The sequence below is a fragment of the Apteryx rowi genome, unplaced genomic scaffold (genome assembly GCF_003343035.1).
Source record: "Apteryx rowi isolate R43461 unplaced genomic scaffold, aptRow1 scaffold_2, whole genome shotgun sequence".
NCBI classification, from domain to species: domain Eukaryota; kingdom Metazoa; phylum Chordata; class Aves; order Apterygiformes; family Apterygidae; genus Apteryx; species Apteryx rowi.
The window spans coordinates 548,966-567,999 of record NW_020448307.1 but is presented as its reverse complement, the minus strand read 5'-3'; the positions used below and the strand labels follow the sequence as shown (position 1 = coordinate 567,999).

The window sequence follows — 19,034 nt, the reverse complement described above, 5'->3', positions numbered from 1 at the left end:
TGCAGGTCAGGTTTTACGTGCTCTGAGAAGATTAACTTTATTCCTAGTGAAGAATTTAATTACAGGAAGTGATTAGCCAAATGCTCCCAGTCAATACAACTGCAGTACAAACCACTCAGAAGCATGCATGTTTTCTATTACACGCAAAGCCAAAGCATGGTGAAATTGTAGCAGAAGCCATTTGGGTTTTAAGTGATACCAGCAAGACCTGGATCTCCGCAGGACAATTATAACATGCTGACTCAAGCAACATTCAGCGGGGCTGGAAGGAGGGAAGCCAATAAAAAGACAGCAGGAGACTGAAACTCCATTTTAAAATACAGAAATAACACCATTTTATAGGCTGCTTGTTTTCCTATTGCAGCACTACAAAAATCAATGGCTTTTGGAAAGTAAAAGAAATGCACACAGAAAACCGTTTGTACATCCTGCTAGCCAGGAAACAATACCTGCCAATAAATATTGGTTTCCCAATTTTTGAGAGGGGGATGGGGCAAAGGAAACGGACTGGATATTTCCAATCTGCTTTAGCATTTTTCACTACAGCTTAATAATTGTACCAGCAGATATTCCAGAAGCAAGGAAAAACTGTGATTAAATATACCCAAAATAGACTTCCAGGCTCCAAATAGCACTGGCAGTAGCAAAACAAAACCTAAAACTACCAAGCTGTCCACATGTCTCTAGCATTCCTGTAGCGGAGGCAACCGAGTACAATAGTTCAGACAAGCCTCTTTAAGTACTGTCGTTCAGAGGGAGTGTTTACACCGCACGGGAAAGCACAGCCCTATTTCTGTTGCAGGGACTTGGGGAAGGAGCTGCCCCTGCAGCTCCTCACCTGGCACCAGGGTTTTCCTGGACCTAAAACCCCCGCACCCAGCAAATCCACCTGCCGTTTTAGTCGGGGGGGGCAGGAAAGCATCGCTGCAGAACAGTTGAAGGTGATGGTACATCCAAGAATAAATGCCATGTGGATACTCTGCCACCTAAAAACAAACATTAACTTTACAGAATTAAAGTCTTTCCAAGCACTCTGCCAAGACAGGATTTTTCCCAACATACTATTCCCCAAAGCTTCTTCTAGATGAGCTATTATCATCATCCGTTGGGAGTTTTTTCCCATCTAATGAATCTGATCATATTTATATTCATCATGTTATCCCCACTGAAGAGCAGGAGTCAATCAGAGGACGGAATACCATTTGCCRTGCTCGCATTAGCACGCGGTTCCCCGGGGCAGCCGGGGCCCGTCTGTCGCAGAGGCTCGCGCCCCGCGCTAGACCGTGGCGGTTCCTGCCCGCGGCACCTAGCACAACGCAACGCTCCCGTGAGCCCCAAACAGAGGCGTCCTGGGACGGAGCCTCGACAGCGGCACCCAAAACTGCTCTCAACGTGATAAAATCTCTGCGCGCTTATCCTAACCGGACGCAGAGGACCCAACACCCCCCAGCAGAGCAGAACCGACCGGGACAGCATCACAGCACGTTTCCTTGGGCGTAAATATCACCCCATATCTTCGGGGCCGGCACGGGGGACCGCGGGAAGCCTCGGGGACGGCCCGGAGCCGCCGCCGCAGCCCATCACGCCACGCTCAGCGCACCGCTTTTAGGGGGACGCTTTCCTTTGAAGGCCTGAGACTGCATATGTAGAGGAGAAAAACGTCTTTTTCTTTTTTTGGCAAATTCTAGTCCACCAGATTTCATCACCTTGTCAATAACTTCACACGTTGTCAGAAACAGATTGCAACGGAAAAAAAAAAAGAGGTCTGGTGAGGCAGGAGCTTTTTAAGGATCGAGCAGAGTCGGGAGAACAAAGTGCCGCAGAGAGTCAGCAGTTCGGCTCTGCCGTACGGCAGCACTGTGGAGCAGGCCAGCCCTCCCGTTCGGATTCGTGCTGAACATCGACATCCGCTGAAGCGAGCAGCTGCGGATCCTTCAGGCTGGTTTTACTATTACCTTGCAAACGCAAAAATCTTCCTGAGGCAGAACAGGCGGCCGCGGTGGCTTCTCCTGCAGGCGGGGAGCGCCGGCGCTGCCCGTGCTTGCCGCGACGGATGCTCCCTGCTCCCGCGCCGCCGTGCGTGACACGCCAGCACAGCGAAGGCCCGGAGCGAGATCGCCAACCGCACAGTGCTCGTGGGACCTAGTCCCCGCTTATCGGGAGGGATTCGCCTTAACGCTTTGCGCCCAGCCGCAGTGCCTCCTCCCGGACTCGCGTCTAATGGCCGGACTCTGAYGTTACTTCCAAAACAGGCTGGGAAACGAGGAGCGGATCCAGCCCGAATGCTAAAAAAACGCGTGCCTCAGGGTTGAAAAGGTAGACGGCAYACGAAGCAGTCACTTGCCGAATGTGAGCTTGGCCCTGGTGCATCTCAAACGCGGAGCGCGGCGCCCCGCGGTTAGGGACGGAGCCCGCGAGAGCGGCGCGCAAAGCCCCGCCGGGTCCCCGCCAAGCGCAGACGCACCAGGCGCGAGCGCAGCTCGCGGCGATTTCTGGCGGTTTCTCCCTCGACACAGCCCCACGCCGAGCCCCGTCTCCCGCTCCCGGGAGGGCTCCCCCTTTCGCCCCGTTATTAGCAACTCGCCGCTGACCTGCGAGGGGACGGAAAGCCGGAAAAAGGCAGATTTGCGTGAGGAAAAAGGGCAAGAGTAAGTTTTGGTGCAGAGGACAAAGAAACGGGGATCCAAACAAAAAGAAAAGAGAGAAAAGAGACTAAAGATAGGGAAGAAGAACAAAAGGTGAAAGGGGAGAGGAGGAGATCCACCAAAAAAGAAAGATTTGGGCCATGCAGAAAGCTGTGCAAAGAGAAGCAAACGAACGGCCACAGGGAGGGACGGAAGGGGCAAGAGAGAGAAGTACAGAAAGCAGAGGGAGAGGACGGGGAGAGGAAGCGGGAAGAGGAAGCGGGAAGAGGAAGCGGGAGGACCCACCACCCCGCCGAGCGTGCGGCGAGGGCAGCACGAGCCACGGGACCGCGGCGCTGCCGTCCTGCTGGGCGGCTTGCTCGGCGGCGGAGGCGTGATCGCCCCGGTGCCTCCTCGGCCCGTGTAGCCCAGTGCCCACCTGCCGCCTCGCCCGGCGCCGCAGCGGCCTCCTCGCCTCGTCCGTGGGCGCCAGCCCCGCTCCCCAGGCCCCCCGGCGCCAGCCCTTCCCCGGGCAGAGYCGCTCCCGCTCCCGCCTGCTCCGGGCTCGTGCCGTGCCTGGAGGCTGCCACGCCTGGCCCCGGACACGCAATCCACGGCCTGCCCCGGGGCTCCGCGCTCCGCAGGCACGGGGCGCCCGGACGTCGGAGAAGCCTCCTGCAGACTCCGCACGGGGAGGGCTTTGCCGAATCAAATGCAAGAGAAGGGTTCGGTCAGCTCCCCGCGATTCACTCCAAAACTGAATTCATTCAGTTTGCATTATTCCCATGTTTACAGAAGATTTTGTTCTAACACATGGCAGAAGAGAAGCTGCTTTGGTGGTAAGAGATAGCAAAATATAGAGGTTGCCATTTGAGAAGACGGAGCCGAGATTTCAGCAAAATAATAACCCTAATAACACGCGCCGGCTACCCTGCCAGAGCAGCGAGATGGGAAGCGAGGGCGGGTTGCCTACCTCCGCACGAAGAGCAGAGCCGTGAGGTTTTAAGTGGGACGCGAAGTGCAGCGGCCAAGAGGACACAGCGCTGGGTCAGGCACGAGACGCCTGGACCCCACGCCTGCTCCGTATCGCCTCGTGCAGACCTCGGCTCGTCCTCTGAACCTCCGCTTTCCCCTCTGTAAGATGCAAATCAGAAGCYGCACCTCCTTTATGGAGTGCTTGGAAATCTGCTGTCGAAAAGGTGCAGGGCAAGACGCAGGAACCGCTGTTCTGGGGTCAGCGTTACAGCGGGTTTCAGCTGTTTCCCGAGCGTTGTTCGGCCACACACCGGCCTCTGAGCAAGGTGGTATTTCCCCCAACAGACACTACACAAACCGCAAGTGCAAAGCCCGGATCGTGCTCAAGACCTGCCATGAAGACGAACACGTCTCCACCTGACACGGGGAGAGCCCCAGCTACCAGGTTATCTCTGTGCAGCATAACGAATAAAAGCTTGGGCGAGCCAAAACAGTGCCTAAAATATTGATCTTTGACTTTATTTTTATGCCTGATGACTAATAAAGGATGCTTCTTCATTACTTTCACTTCTGAGAAAGGCTTAATAACCTGTTATTAACCAGCAGCACTTCGCAGGCAACATCACGCTGCCGTATTTTGCAGCACTCTTAATGAAAACATTACATCAAGGTGTCAAACAGCGACATGAAACAGGATCCATAACCAAAACACTCTGGCTGCGGGGAAACTCGGACTTGGCCGATGCCGGTGGAGGAAGGGGAGACGGCTTTCCATCTGCACGTTGCTGGAGGTGACAAACCGGCGCCTAAGTTCAGGGTGGCTGCGTGCCAGGAGACTGGGACATCCCGCCCGGTCGGGCACGCCGCGTTGAGAGATGGTTTCTCCTGGCGAGGGGAGGAGGGCAACGGCTCTGCCTCCCGGCGGCTGCTGTTCGGGTGAGACCAACCAGGCATGGTCCTGCTTCCAGGGGATGGGCACCATTGCCGCTACCTGCAGAGCGCACGCCTCCCGCTCGGCACGCCGTTCCGGAGCAGGGGGCGGGCTGTTGCCACCGGGCGCGCGTGCTGTAAATCCAGAGGACGCAGCTCGTCAGGAGCACACGGCCCTGGAGACCCTTGCTGGAAGGCTTGCTGGAGCGCCAGCTCTCGCCCTGGTTTCACACAGGTTTCCATGGACTCGTTCTGAGCTCACTGCAACACGTGGCAAGTGGGACTGGAACAAAGACCGTGCTCCTCTCCTCCTCTAACTCCTCTCCTCCCCGCCCTGGGCTCCCTGCTCCGGAGCAGAGACCTGCAGCTCCGGGACGTGCGGCACTAAGCCACCCTGCGCRACTCGTCTCCGGAGAGGACGAGCACGCGTTCAGATGGACACTTGGATGCTAACRAACAGTTCAGCCCCGTTGTGAGCGAAGGCCTCGGCCAAACCCGCGGCTGGCTCTGCTCTGCTCCACGGGGACCAGGCTGCAGATGGGATGGGAGAGGGATGGCGAGGAGGCCCCGTTTGCTTGGAGGGCCTCCTTGCTGCCTCCTTGCCCCCAGCACAGGGCTGGCCCCGCTCCTCCCCGCGGCTGCTCTGGGGCAGAACGGGCCGTTTCCAGCAGCGACCTCCTCGCGGCAAGGCGTGTGCGCTCCTGCTCCCACCCTGTGCCGGCCTCGCGTGGTTGGAGCAGCAGCAGATGCCTTCAGCTCCTGCCAAGGCAGCGAGGCGCAGGCTGGGGGCACGACTGGAGCTCGGCGTTGGCCGCTGGAGCGAGGAAAGGGCGATCTCAGCTGCCTGAGCCTGGGCATAGCTGGTGTGACGCGCTCCAGGGCCCCCGGCTGCCTGCGCAGCACCGCTGCCACRGCACAGCACGGAGCCAGACCTGCTCCAAAGCCCCCAGGCCAGAAGCACTGGCAGCTACGTACTCCAGCAGCACAACAGGCCTTGTGAATCCACCACGTGTTTGGATACACACAGCAAATACACAGCCGTAACACACGGGCTAGCCCCTCTCAGCAGCAGCGCCTCAAACCCTCTCCCRCAGCCCAGCCAAACCGCGGGACCGGTTCCTGCTAGGACACAAAGAGCACGCCGATGCAGAAGCCACAGGCTCAGAGCACTGTCCAGTCTAGCAAAACTGCTGGGAGTCGCACGCATCGCCACGGTTTCCTGCGCTGGCAGATGGGCTCCACTACTTGAGCGATGCTCCGCACACGGCTTCCTCTCAGCGGACCGAAATCGCTCTGTGTGTCTGGTGACCAGGGAAACCAGCAGACCAGAGATCGCAAATCATGCTGGGGGTGGAGGGACACCTTCTCCAGAACTTAGCCAAAATTCAGCAATCTGTCATTGTTTGGAGACATGCAGGTCCCAATTCACTTCAGTCTCTTCTGCCATAATGACTTTTTGCAGAAGATAATTGCTGTGGAAAAGCTCGCAAAGACTCCGATGGGCCTATCCAGTGGGACTCTGGCGTCTGCCAAAAAAACGAACCGACCGAACAAGCCCTGGATACCTGCATTATTTGTATCCTCCAGCTGAGAGCGTTACCCCGAACTGATCTCCACGACCAGAGGCAATCACAAGCAGACATCTGGCATAGCATTCCTGCTAGCCAGAAATTTTCAGTGGGGAACCAGTTACAAAGCAACACTGCTCATGCTGTTATTATAATGAAGGGTCTGTCAGCGTACTGCATCCCAGGCCAAGTTTATTTAGGGATTGGGAGGGAGGGTTCTCACAAACCACCTCTCTAATTCTCCCTGTTCCATTTCCATGATCCCATGCAGATGCTCTTTTCCACCGATTATCTTGCCAGACAAGGTCAGAGCAGCTGTCCATCTATGCCAATGTCTTTTATCTCTAGCAGCGGACTGTATCTCCTCTTCTGAAAAAGCAAATGCAAGAATCCTGAAGTCAGAAGTTATGAAATAATCTGCTCAGAAAGGATGTTTCTTCTAACTGCCAGACAGGTAGAAAATGATTGATACACACAGGCTCAGAATGGAGCTCATTTTAAATTTATCTAGCTGTAAGTGTTCAGAAAATAAAAATTCAGTGTGAATGTTTAGCTCCCTTTAAGGTTTGGTTACGTGTCACAGCAACATGTAGTGCACCCCGTTAAAACACCCTGCATAAGAGCTTTTCCTGCTGTAAGCGGTCAGACCGCCACCTTTCCCATTCCTCCGGACAACGCTGCTGTTCAGTGACACACAGAGACCAGCACCGTCACGAGAGCCACTGCACTCGCCCAGGAAGCGCCACACATGCCTCGTTTCAGCAGACCTGGACCCATCCCACCAGTGACCCGTGGGAATCCAGGGACCACACTGTACCTCTGAGAGCTCAGAAATCTGCCACTAACCCTCACGAAAGATTTCCCACTTTGTTATTTGTATTATTAACCTTTTTTCTTTCATTTATGCCAAAATGTCTACAGTAAATCTCCTAAAATCGAGCAGTGGTCWCTCTACGCTCCGTTGCAAGGAGGTCAGGGTGCTCCAGGACAATCTTGCTCACTTCTCAGCAATGCCATGCAAATGTCCTGGAGATACCGACCTAAAGCCTCTTCCCCACACCCAGCTGCTCTAACTGCCTTTGACTTAAAGGGGTTCCCAGCGCAAAGTTCTCATCGTAATATTCAGATAGCTCATCAAAGTTCAGTATTTTTAGAGAGAATGTCATCAAGCGCTTCCCTTAAAATGAAGTAAGTAAAGAAGAGGAAGAAATGCTCTGAGCCATTCGCAAGGGAGCTGGAGACGTGCATGAGAGACTGAAGGGGCATCTGGATGGTTCATTTCTCTACCTTAATTTACTATTATTAAACCAGAATAATTGCCAAAGCTGGACTCCAGCACTACATGGCCTCTCAAGACACCTCCTAAACACCCAGAAAGCAGGCTGGTGCCAAAACCTGGTAAAGAGGGTGCTGGGGCTCTCATAATAGCCCCATCACAACCATTTGGACCTTTCTAACGAGACTGTGCCCCACCTGGAGCCAGGCATAGAGTGAGAGAACCGTGACCGATGTTCCTGTCCTGCTGCTGGGGTCAAACCAAGCACCTGACTTTAAGGACGTCGCATCAGGCAGCAACAAAACAGGGGTACCTGGGAATCAAAGTTTGTTTGTTTGCTTGTTTTTAACAGTTTTGTGCATGTCTCAGCTCTGGAGGCATCTTCTGGCTAGAGGTTAGGCTCCACAGGGCTGCCATGCCTCTGACACACCACAGTTAGAGACGCACTGCTGGTAGGTTTTTCCAGGAGCTGCACCACGAACACCAGCGTACAAGCACTTAATGTTCCTCACTGTGTATCTGAGCAGGTTTAATGGGTCGGAGCCAGGTGTTAAACAAGTTATAGCTTCCCCCAGACGCTGGCTGGCATCTGGCTCCCATCAGTCCGGGCTCGGCAGCGAGGCCGACTCGTCAACGCTCACCGCAGACGAAGCGGGGTGGAAGGATGGGCTCCTCCGCACTCCCCTGACCTCGCTCCCCTCTGCGCTCGGTACAATTTACTGTGCCTTCGAGTAACAACTGGAAGACGTTTATTTTGCTATCAATGTATGTATCACGAAGGCTTTTTATAGTAAGCATGAGACACCAAGATAAATCTTAAAAAAAAAAAGGGCCTTCAAAAGTAAAAGTCTGCAAAACACTGGAAAAGATCATATTTAGGAAGTCATACATATGTGGCTAGATTCACTGAAGTTACAGGTAAAACAGTGGCTATTTCATGATCCAGTGCCTCCCCTATTTCCAGATTTCTTGGGGAGCTTGTTGTCAGTATTTTGGACAGTTTCCACTTCTATAGCCCTGCACTGAAATGAGTTGCAGATCAGATGAGGCAGCCAACAGAATTTTTATATTGAACTATGAAATTATTTAAAATCCCCGTTTGAGGATGTTATCACAAGGTTAACACCCACTATGGCTTCAGATAATATAGCAACAATAAATGGCAATGTACACTATGGAACATGATTTATTTTTTGCTGAGCAGGCTTGGCATCTATAAATTTCAGCACTCTTAACGTTTAAAGTTGTTATTCCAATGACAAAATAGACATGAGGGAGATAACAGTCTTTATCTCCATTAATGTTTTATTGTTATTCAGAGAATATGGATAGGGACTGATCCAAGGGTAGGAAAATCACAGCAATTTGTTTGCATACTTGGGAAGCTGAGATAATGGTCCTGTTTTACGACTGCACTAGGGAAGCAACTGAAATGCAGCACAGAAAAGATCAAAATGAGAGATTAGTTGTCTCTTTTGGTTTCTGGTTTCTATTTTGGTTACTTTTCCATTCAAAGGATCTCCTTTAGCATGGTACAGGCATAACTTGTTTTATTGCGCTTTGCTTTATTGCGCTTCGCAGATACTGCGTTTTTTACAAATTGAAGGTTTGGGGCAACCCTGAGTCGAGCAAGTCTGTCAGCGCCATTTTTCCAACAGCATGTGCTCACTTTGTGTCTCTGTGTCACATTTTGTTAATTCTCGCAATATTTCAAACTTTTTCATTATTATTATATCTGTTATGGTGATCTGTGATCAGTGAKCTTTGATGTTACTGTTGTAATTGTTTTGGGGCGCCACAAACCGTGCCCATATAAGACAGTGGACTTAATCGATAAGTGTTGTGTGTGTTGTGACTGCTCCATCGACCGGCCGTTCCCCCGTCTCTCTCCCTCTCCTCAGGCCTCCCTATTCCCTGAGACACAACAATATTGAAATTAGGGCAATTAATAACACTACAATGTCCTCTAAGTGTTCAAGCGAAAGGAAGAGTTGCATGTCTCTCGCTTTAAATCAAAAGCTAGAAATGATGAAGCTTAGTGAGAAAGGCATGTCAAAAGCCGAGACCGGCCGAAAGCTTGGCCTCTTGCACCAAACAGTTAGCCAAGTTGTGAATGCAAAGGAAAAGGTCTTGAAGGAAATTCAAAGTGCTGCTCCAGGGAACACATGAATGAGAAGAAAGCGAAACAGCCTTATTGCTGATATGGAGAAAGTTTTAGTGGTCTGGGTAGAAGATCAAGCCAGCCACAACCTTCCCTTAAACCAAAGCCTCATCCAGAGCAAGGCCCGAACTCTCTGCAATTCTATGAAGGCTGAGAGAGGTGAGGAAGCTGCCGGAGGAAAGTCTGAAGCTGGCAGAGCAAAGCATCACCTCTCGTGACTTCAGCAGATCCTTCCCCCCGGACAAGAAGCTCCAAGGGAATCCTCTGGAGCTCAGGAGTATGGGCAACACGTGCCATTCGCCCCCACCAGCTAGCGCTAGCATCCGAGAGACGAACGTACGAGCCGGCCCTGCCCTCGCAACACAGTGCGACAGAACGGACTAAAAGGACCAAAAGAGCTTAGGAGAAGGTTGAACTTGACATAGGGAAAGACTAAAGTCTGCACTGCTCATGGAAACTATTCTGGTTATGAAAAAGCCTCAATAAAAATGAAAAACCATCATGAAGTCTGCTGCTCTCACGCTGTCCTACCTGCCCATCTGCTCTACTCTGCTTGTCCCCACTGTCTCTGGAAGGAGGTATTGCAGCTTGTTCGGGTCAGGAGCCACCTGCCATATGATTTTCTAGGGTGAAGCAAAAAATCATCCCAATTCCATGAATTGCTGGATGCAACTGCAAACCTGACCAAGAACAACACAAGGATGTCAAGGGTGACAACAGCCCCCATGGCCTCCTTTCGGTCACTTCCACCTGGAAAGGGGTCCTGCTAATTYGTATCTCTGCTTCCAGAGCTGTTCAAAAGCCGGGGAAAGAGTACGCAGAAAAGYAGCACCATTCTTCATCCTTCCATAGCTGCGTGACTGCAGCTGCTACGAGAGAACAAAACCCTTCAATCAAAGACCCTTCAAATGTTTCCCCTCAAGAAATCAGGCTCACAATGCATCCGGAGAAAAATAACACCAGCGCTGGAACGACCGCTTTGAATGGAGACATCGACGCTAATGGCTCAATTAGGTCTTTATTGGGGAGGACGGCATTGACTCAAGCTGCGCAAAGCATTTCTGACAACATACTAACAACCTGCCGCATTTTTCCACATCTGGGGTCCTGGTAGGGAGTCAGAAGTCAGACCTGCCGAACGGCTGGCATCCATTTTCTCAAGAGAATTGTGTTCACTGGGGTATTTGGGAAATCAAAGTAAATTTACAGGTCAGAGGCAAGAAGAACAACTCCATTTTGCTGTCGGCCATGGTGCTGCGAGACACTGATCACTCCCTGTGCCCAGAGAGGTCAGCACGAGCCCACGTGCCGCCCGGCGTGGACCACGCGCCCGGACCTGCGCGGGCCAAAGCCACCCGCGCCGCCCGGCCACGTCGCTCCCGGAGCGGCGCTGACAGCCTGGACCCGGCACGCGGCGAAACCCGTCCCCAGCTCTACGGCGGGGAGAGCCATCCCCGCGGGCGGACAGCAGCGCTTCCTCCGCGGCGCTCCTTGAGGACTGCCGAACATCGCCCGGACGCCGACGGGGCGTCCCCCAGCTCGAGGGCAATGATGCCGCTTCCCCCCCGCCCACAGGGACTTGTGGAGGACCACGAGGAGTTCAGATAACACCAGACCGCCTCCGAAGGCAGCAGGATACCCAGGAGTCACAGCAGGCCTACACACAGATACCAGGACTAGAAGTCACTAGGCGTGACGGTCTTCAGCCCCCAGCGCCAGCCGGACGCRACCTTGCAGCAGCACTGTGCGTGCCGAGCACCTGGGGAAGCAGCTCCCCRGCTCTGCGGCCGCCCCTGCGTGCGCCTAGCAGCCCCCCAGGCCGGCTCCGTGCAGCACCTCAGCTCCAAACCCAGCTCCGACCACAGCTGGGATTTTGTGCCCGCTCAGCACATCGGCATAAGCACTTCCAGCTCCCAACCGCAGCCATACAACCAAGACCGGGAGGAGCAGGGAGGAAGCAGCTGCTATTTTTAACCTGCCTAATCAGCATCCTGCCACGTCAACAGAAACCTCCGCTGTGCTACGTGCACGCTGCTCCGCAGGTCTCACCTCCGTGCCGGCCACGCGCACCTCCGCGGAGGCAGCAGGCAGCCACCAGCCGAGCAGTTGGCGTGTTCGCTTTCAAAGGATCTCTGCCACGAATATTTGTGCTCACAGCTGACCTCCGCCAAGCCCCCGGAGGGGTAGGTATGAGGCCAGAGGGTGGCTGGTGACTGCCTGGTCTGCCAGGACATTGGCCACTGAGCCCTACCCACCACCCTTCCTGGAGCAGGGTCTCCCCAGCTGCTCCGGGGAGGAGGTGGCAGGGGTTTGACAGACCCTCTGCAGATCCTCTTGCTCACGCAAGGCCATATGGGGTCAAATCAAAAGTGCATATAGTCCAGTATCCCCTCTCCAGCAGGCAGTAAGAGACACACACAAAGATGGCAATCACGTAAGGTATTTCCACTGATATTCTCCCATCCTCTATGTGCAACTCGGGGGCTTCCTGAGCCAGATGTGGTCTCTACATACTTAGTGTATTTAACAGCCTTCATGACCTTGTGCAGCCTCTTCTTGTAGACACCAAAAGTTTACAGGGGTTGAATGTCCTGAGGCAGAGAGATCCCCAGATCTGCTCCCCTTTACACAACTGCTGCTTTGCTGGATGCTCAGACGTTTCCCCAACGCCAGCTCCCTGAGCCCCTACCCTGGCATGGGCCTGGGGACCACAGCCACGCCGCACAATCCGACACGCCGCAGATGGCTGTAGGACAGAGCAGGGTGCAAAACGCTTTGCAATACCTGCCAGCCTCCTCACGGCTGACAGCACAAGGGCAACAAGGTCACTCTGACCTGGAARGATCACCTGAAATGCCCGGTAAGCCCTCTGATGAGACATCAGTGATCTAAAGAGACTAGACATCACAGCAGGAGCTGGGCTGAGGAGCGAGCGCTTCAAAGRCAAGGGGCGAAATGGTGGCACAGAAGAATAATCCCTATGAGCAGGCATGGAGAGGAGGGGACGGGGACAAGGAAACAYGATGTATCATCCCTGGGGCCTCCCCCACCACTTCGCTGAGTCCTTACGATCCACCTGGAAACCTCAGGATCAGCCTCTCCTGTGCCGGCACCCCAGGACCCACAGCGCAAACACCCACAGGGCGCCTGGTGTCAGGTTTTGACCTAAAACAGTTGGCAGCTAGCAGAGACGGACCCTTTACAGCAACACGGACCCGGGAACACTGGTTTTCAGGCCAGACCATACCAGTTCGCTCTTGATTCGTGCGGGGAGTGGCGCAGATTTCCCTGGAGTCAGAGAGGGAGCATGTCCCAGCCTTTCCGCGTGTTCCTCGCACCGGGCACGCGCAGGGAAGAGACGCCCAGCTCCATCCCTTGCTCAGGGGCCGCGAGCCCGGCAGACACGGTCACAGCGACCGAGGCCTCTCGTGGCCCAGCCACAACGGGTCTGAATCGCTTCATCACCTACTCCCAGCCCTCTCGATAATCCCTGGATTACAGAGTCCCCAGGCACGTCTATTCTCTCATTAATCCATGGATTAAAGTACCCCCAAGTCGGCTTTGACGCAGTGCGCCACAAATGGCAGAGTTACACCGGTCTCCTCTCCTGATCCTGGATTAGGCAGAAGGAGACGTGTCCATGGGTCCTTCTGACCCAACTGGACCAGAGGCTGAGGGAGAGGAAGGGAAGGTCTAAATATAATATATGTATATAAATAAAAAGCATAAAGGAAGGGATTGTGTTTTGTAATCAAAGTACTTATGTGTTAAAACAACAACTTCAAGGAGGTTCCTGGATTAATTAAATCCCAATCCAGATCATCCTCAAACAGTAATTCACATCGTTCACTACAACAAAAATAACTGACAGCTCTCGTCTTGAACCCAGGACGGGGGCAGTGGGGTGGGAGATAATTTACTTCATGCTTTTGAGAAGGGGACTACAGATAGATTAAAAAAAAAAAGAAAGTTGCTGTCGCAGCCACAGGAAGCTCTCAGCAAATTGATACTGCAAGTGAAAAAGCTTTTAGGTTTCTCGCACAGCAAAACGCAGCCTCGGTAAGCAGGCTAATCATTTTTAAATTCTGTCCGCATAGGGCAGATGCATTAGCTGCTCTCCGCAGAGCGCCGGGCAGGCCTGCCAGCGCGTGCAGCGCCGCACGCCCACCGCTCGCCCACCGCTCACCCGCCCGCCGGCCGCAGGGAGAGGTGCACGCGCTGGGCGCCCGTCCCGTTATCCGAGGAAGTTTTAATGGCACGGATTGGTTCTCTCCGCCCAAAGCAAAACCGAAGGCGCCTGCACGCGCCCTCTGCGACGCGGCGGAGCTGCTCACGCATCTGACAGCTCCCGGCACCCACGGGCCTCGCCGAGGAGCTGCGAGGTGACTCCTAAGGCCGCGTCTCGGCGAAGGCTGTCCTAGCCATGGGGCAGGCAGAGACGCACGCGCTATTCGAGCTCCTTCCCAGAGCTCCAGCGCTCGCAGCAAAGCAACAGCGGGGCAGGGATACGGGGAGACAGGAGCGATTTGGAGCGGTAAATGGGGTTGCAGCTGGAACAAGATTAAGCTAGGAAAAGGAAATGAAGGCTTAATGCCAGATTTCTTAGCAGTAAAATCTATCCAGATTAGGAAACACTCCTCAAAGAAATTAAATACTGCCTGGGGCATCAGCCAGTGCCTGGGAAGAAGAGATCCAGGGGAACAACCTGCACTGATCCCAAGGGAACGGGCCATCGCCCACAGGACGCGCTGCAGCCCCGGACGGGTCCCGTGGCCGGAGGAAGGTCCTCGCCCACCGCCGAGACCAGCAGAGGAAAGGAGGGGGCACCACCGTCGCCCCGGCACGGGGCCGGGCAGCCGCGCGGGGCGCCTGCCGTCATCGTCACCTCTGCTGCCAACCGCCAGATTAGCCACAAGCAGAGCCGAGGCTCGGTCTCAGCACGCCTTGCTGAAAACTAAGAGTATCACGGAAATATTAACACCTGCGTTTCCCGACTTTGGAGTATTTGTGTTACGATGTTCGCAACCAAAAGGCACGCCACACACAGTGCCTTCTCCTGCAGTTCATTCGGTATCTGCAGCGTGGGAGCAGGTTAACAGACGTCTGGCACGGCGAGGGCACCTGTCAAGTCTCATAAAATCTTCCCGTGTATTGTACGAAACTAGTGGGAAGGAATATTTATCCACTTGAAAAGGTTACCCAAACGTAGCAACTGCCATTGCTGGGCCAAGCTCTGCGCATGGACCCCCAGCCGACATCCGGCAGCATCGCGGAAGGGGTAAGAACGGGGCTGGAGACGAGAGACCTCCTGCCCCCGTCAGCGAGACGCCCGAGGGGGACGCGCACGGCCGGCTGCCGTCCCTGCTGCCGCTCGGCTTCGTGCTGAGCTGCCACGCGGAGGAGGCCGGCGTAGCGCCGAGCCAAGCACCGGCCGTCCTCGGCCGGGAGCCAGGCCGGCAGCCCTGCCTGCGGCCCCCCGTCTCGCCGGGAGGAGCCCACCTGCCCCCCAGGGCTAACGAGGCGCGCGGCATCCCTCCACCGCCTCGCCCTGGCATAGCGGGGCTGGTGCTACAGGCGTCCTGCAGAACCTGACACGCAGCATCGTCCGTTTCTGCAGGGCGCGGTCTTGCCAGGCTTGAGCGGCGACAGCTGCCGTTCTTGTCCCGCTGGAATTGGCAAAGCGCAAGCAGCTCAGTCATGGATGTAATTCTCATTAGAGCGAGAAGCACGGAAAGGGGCGTGTTAACACTGTTCCTTCTTTGTTTGGAGGTCTCTGCCTACCTGTAAGCCATCCGGAGGGCTCAGAGGATTGCCAGGTGAACAGCAAAGCCACACACAAAAAAAAAGTGGCATCCACAGTTTGAAGACTTCAGGAGACTGGTATTTTGGGTCAAGCTACTGGAAATGGTCCAAATTTGAGAGGAGCGGGGAAGCAGCCTTCAAAATCTCCAGCAAGCATGTCTAAAAGTGGAAGTTGCTCAAAGAGCTTGTTTATGTTCAAAAGTCTTAATTTGTCCTACTTTCCATTAGGATCTCACCAGAATTGGGAGTGAAAATGGATTTACACAGCAGAAGAAACCAAGCATGTATTTTTGAACATTTTTCATGCAAGACTTCTTCTTCTGTGAAAGTGGTATGAGGTCCTGGGCCATCGAACGGCCCCACCGACAGAGCTCTGGAACATTTTTAGCCGGTTCCTTGCACCTATGGTGAACTTTATAGCACAACTCACTCGCGATGCTCACTATATCCCAGCAACTTAATATTCCCTGGCAACCGAAGTTGAATTAACACCATCAATGTATTTCCTTCATTAGCAGTAGCTCTGAGTGCCACACAAGAATAAGGCATTCAAGTGTATGCATTTGAAATACCATCCTCATCCTGCATTTGCATAAAAATACCAGACCTATTTAAGTACAACAACACTTCAGTGAACCAAATTACATAACCCCATTTATTTCCTCAGTCGAGACACGAAGGACACTTTCATTTCAAAAGCAAGTTTTCATCTTCTGAACAGGCTTTGGAAGGATTTTTAATAGAAGACAGGTTACCAAGCAGATCATTTTAGGCATATGCTGTTCTCACAAGGAGAAAAAATAGAACCGAATTATCTTCCTTGAATTTTTTCCCTGCACCACATTACCAAGCTCTGCCATTTCAAAGTGCATTCAGCCGCCCTCTAGCAGAACAACTACATGGAGAGTCAAACGTCCTAAACAGCACAAGGTGGAAGAGAAACTCCCATCTGATATCCAGCCACTGAATATTCCCACGTACCTCTTCAGTCGAGCGACACACATTGGGGTCCTTCTGCCTGTAGGTTACCTACTCTGCAAACACTTCTGGCTATTTCATTTCTGTGGAGAGAACTGATTACAGCTTTCTACTACGACGTACTAGGCTCTTCTGAAAAACACCAATATACAACTTGGGGAAGTTTACCACAGATTACTAGACTGAACCTTGTCACTGGAACCTCAGACGGAAACATCTCCATAGCTCCTCGTATCACAGGCTGAGATCACTGCAGGCTCATCTCCACCCTCGTCCTTCCCAACTAGGAAAACCGAGTTCTTGGCAGGTTACTACAGCGCAGTTACATCCCACGTTTTATTTGTTGGCTGCCGCAGCTGCCTTTTATAGCACAGTGATGGCAAATTCATCCTTGCACAGACCACAGCACAAGACCACGCGAGCCAGGTGACATGGAAACAGGGTAGCTCGCACCCATCCTGGCCACRTCACCCTCCTGAAGCTCTGGCTCGCAGCCACCCACCCCAGCAGGCAGGTCCCTCCACCACCGGGCTGGCCCCGACCAGCGGACGTGGCCCACCACGTGCGGACACAACGCAGCAGCTTCAGAAGAGCGTCACTGAGAGCAAGAGGATTAAGAGATGGGCAGGAACGGACACACACCAAGTCTCTTACCCCAGCTGCCGTGTGAACACTGAGCTACGCATACGCAACATGAACTTGCACATGCTCTTTTTCAGCGGCCCGCCAGGTACCCAAAGCTTTTTATTACTGTATGAAGCAGAAGATTTTTCCACTAGATAAACTCTCCTTTAACAATGTGCTAGAGTCACAGAAGTCCCAAACCCTGTGTCACGATATCTTTCTCCGGGGCCTTAGGAGCACGAAACAACGAGGGAGCCTGTGCAGGCTCTCTGCTGCGGAGTCTGTTTTCAGAGTCTCCTCCAAGGTGTCGGTACTACTGGGAAAACAGATATTTCCTGGAGGGGCGGGGGGGATTCGGTCTTTTGTTTTAGAGCAGCTGCATTTTTCGCCCGAAGCACGGAAGCAAAAGAAGGTTGTGACAGAAGTGATGTGAAGTCTACAGCTCTTCAGCTGTCAGAAGCGACAGCAAAGGCAGGTCTCTCCCGGCCCCTCCGCGCTCCCACCGGCGGAGCCTGCCTCTCGGTGGCAGAATGCAGCGTCATGCGCACATTGCAGCTCGCTCCGAGTGCCGGGACCGAGCACGGCCACGCCACCCCTTCACCACCCGCGCCGTAACACCAGATTCGGATTCAAACACACCAGTGGCCAGTCCCCATGTGCTTAGCTGGGGTGTCACATTAGGTACGTCCACCAGTCTTGGCAGCTCTTTGCCCCTGCAATACGCAAGTTGGAATACATATTTCTTCATGCAGGGGCTCGTAGAAAAAATAGCCCTGAGACAATTATTTAATTTCTGTAGCAACAATCACACTAGTATTTATCCTGTTTCCTAACATTGCAGAAATAATTACAGTCAGACTACTTGCGGATGCCAGTAATGCAGTCACAGGATAACGAAGCATGTTTTGAAATTGCAGCTCCGCGCGCACCCCGCGTCCCTCAAGCCCCAACATTCAGCACGGCGGCAGCAGATGCACTCAGGGCCCCGGGAGCGCGCAGCGCGCCGCGGCCACCGGCCCCGCTCCGCCGATCCCCCCTGCCAGAGCCACGCATCGCTCCCGCTGCGGAGCGGCGAACGGAGGCAGAGCCGCGGGCTGGACGAGCCGCAGGACCGCGGCTCCGAGCGCCGGCCGTGCCCTGGCCACACGGCTCCCCATGGCGCGGGCTCAAACCCGAGACAAGCAAACACATGGGGCTCCTTAGAAAAGGGCCAGGCGGAGCCGCAGCGAGAGGCTGCCTCGCGCTCGCAGACAGACTCAGCCGTGGCCCTTTTCCGGCAGCAACTGGCCCTGCTTCAGCTCCCCGGTGTGGGAATATCTGCTCCGTGCGGGGGGAACGCGGAGGACAGGGGTGTCTCCGGGCACGAACAGGAGGAGAGGGGCCGAGCCTGGCCGGCGACGCGGCACGTCCATACCAGCCTCTGCAAATACCCGATCCTTCGGCTCGTGCACAACTGCAGGAGCAACAAGCCAGATTTTAATTTCAGCTATTCCAGCATCCGCTGAGGGATAAACCTAGCTGAAAATGGGGGGAGGGGGTGCTCTCGTGTATCCAAGATGTCAGATCTCCGCTGAAAAGCTGGATCCAAACGGGATCCTTGCTGACCGACCGGGCGGCGTGGGGACACGGAGCAGGCAGTGGAAACCGGCCGGGTTCAGCCGTGCTGAGTCACGGGCGCGGGTTAAGCGGGGGACAGACCGCACCCGCGCCCTTGCCCGGCGCCGCCTTTCGGGGCAAATCCCGGAGATCCGCACCCCCGGCCCCGCGCTGCCGCTTGCCGCAGCAGCRGCAGCAGACGCCGCCGCTCGCAGCCGGGAGGAGCGGCGCAGCGCAGCCGGGAGCGCAGCGGGGCAGCGCAGCGGGGCAGCGGGGCCCGAGGGGGCCGGGGCGGTGCGGGGGATGCGGGGGCGCCGGGGCCCCACCTGCTGCGGCGGGCACTCACCCTCCGTCGCATAGCTGTGGTCTCGCAGGAAACTGCTGTTGATCTTGCGGGTCTCAACGTCCTCCTCCATTGACGGCGGGCTGGCGGGCGCGGGGCGTCAGCAGCCGCAGCCGCGGATCCATCATCCCCCCCGCGCCCTGCTCCGCGGCGGCCG

At 54.6% G+C, this 19,034-nt stretch overlaps 1 protein-coding gene across 2 annotated transcripts in view; it reads right to left on the bottom strand.

Moving 5' to 3' along the window:
* PPP2R2B (protein phosphatase 2 regulatory subunit Bbeta) overlaps positions 1-19,034 on the bottom strand; it is a 107,473-nt gene that overhangs the window by 47,461 nt on the left and 40,978 nt on the right. The window contains exon 1 of one of the 2 annotated variants that reach the window (XM_026063315.1): positions 18,881-18,950. The exons of the other annotated variant lie outside the window; for it this stretch is intronic. Coding sequence (XP_025919100.1) covers positions 18,881-18,950 — 70 coding nt within the window. Of the gene's footprint in view, positions 1-18,880; positions 18,951-19,034 lie in introns of those variants that run through there. 2 annotated transcript variants of the gene reach the window in all.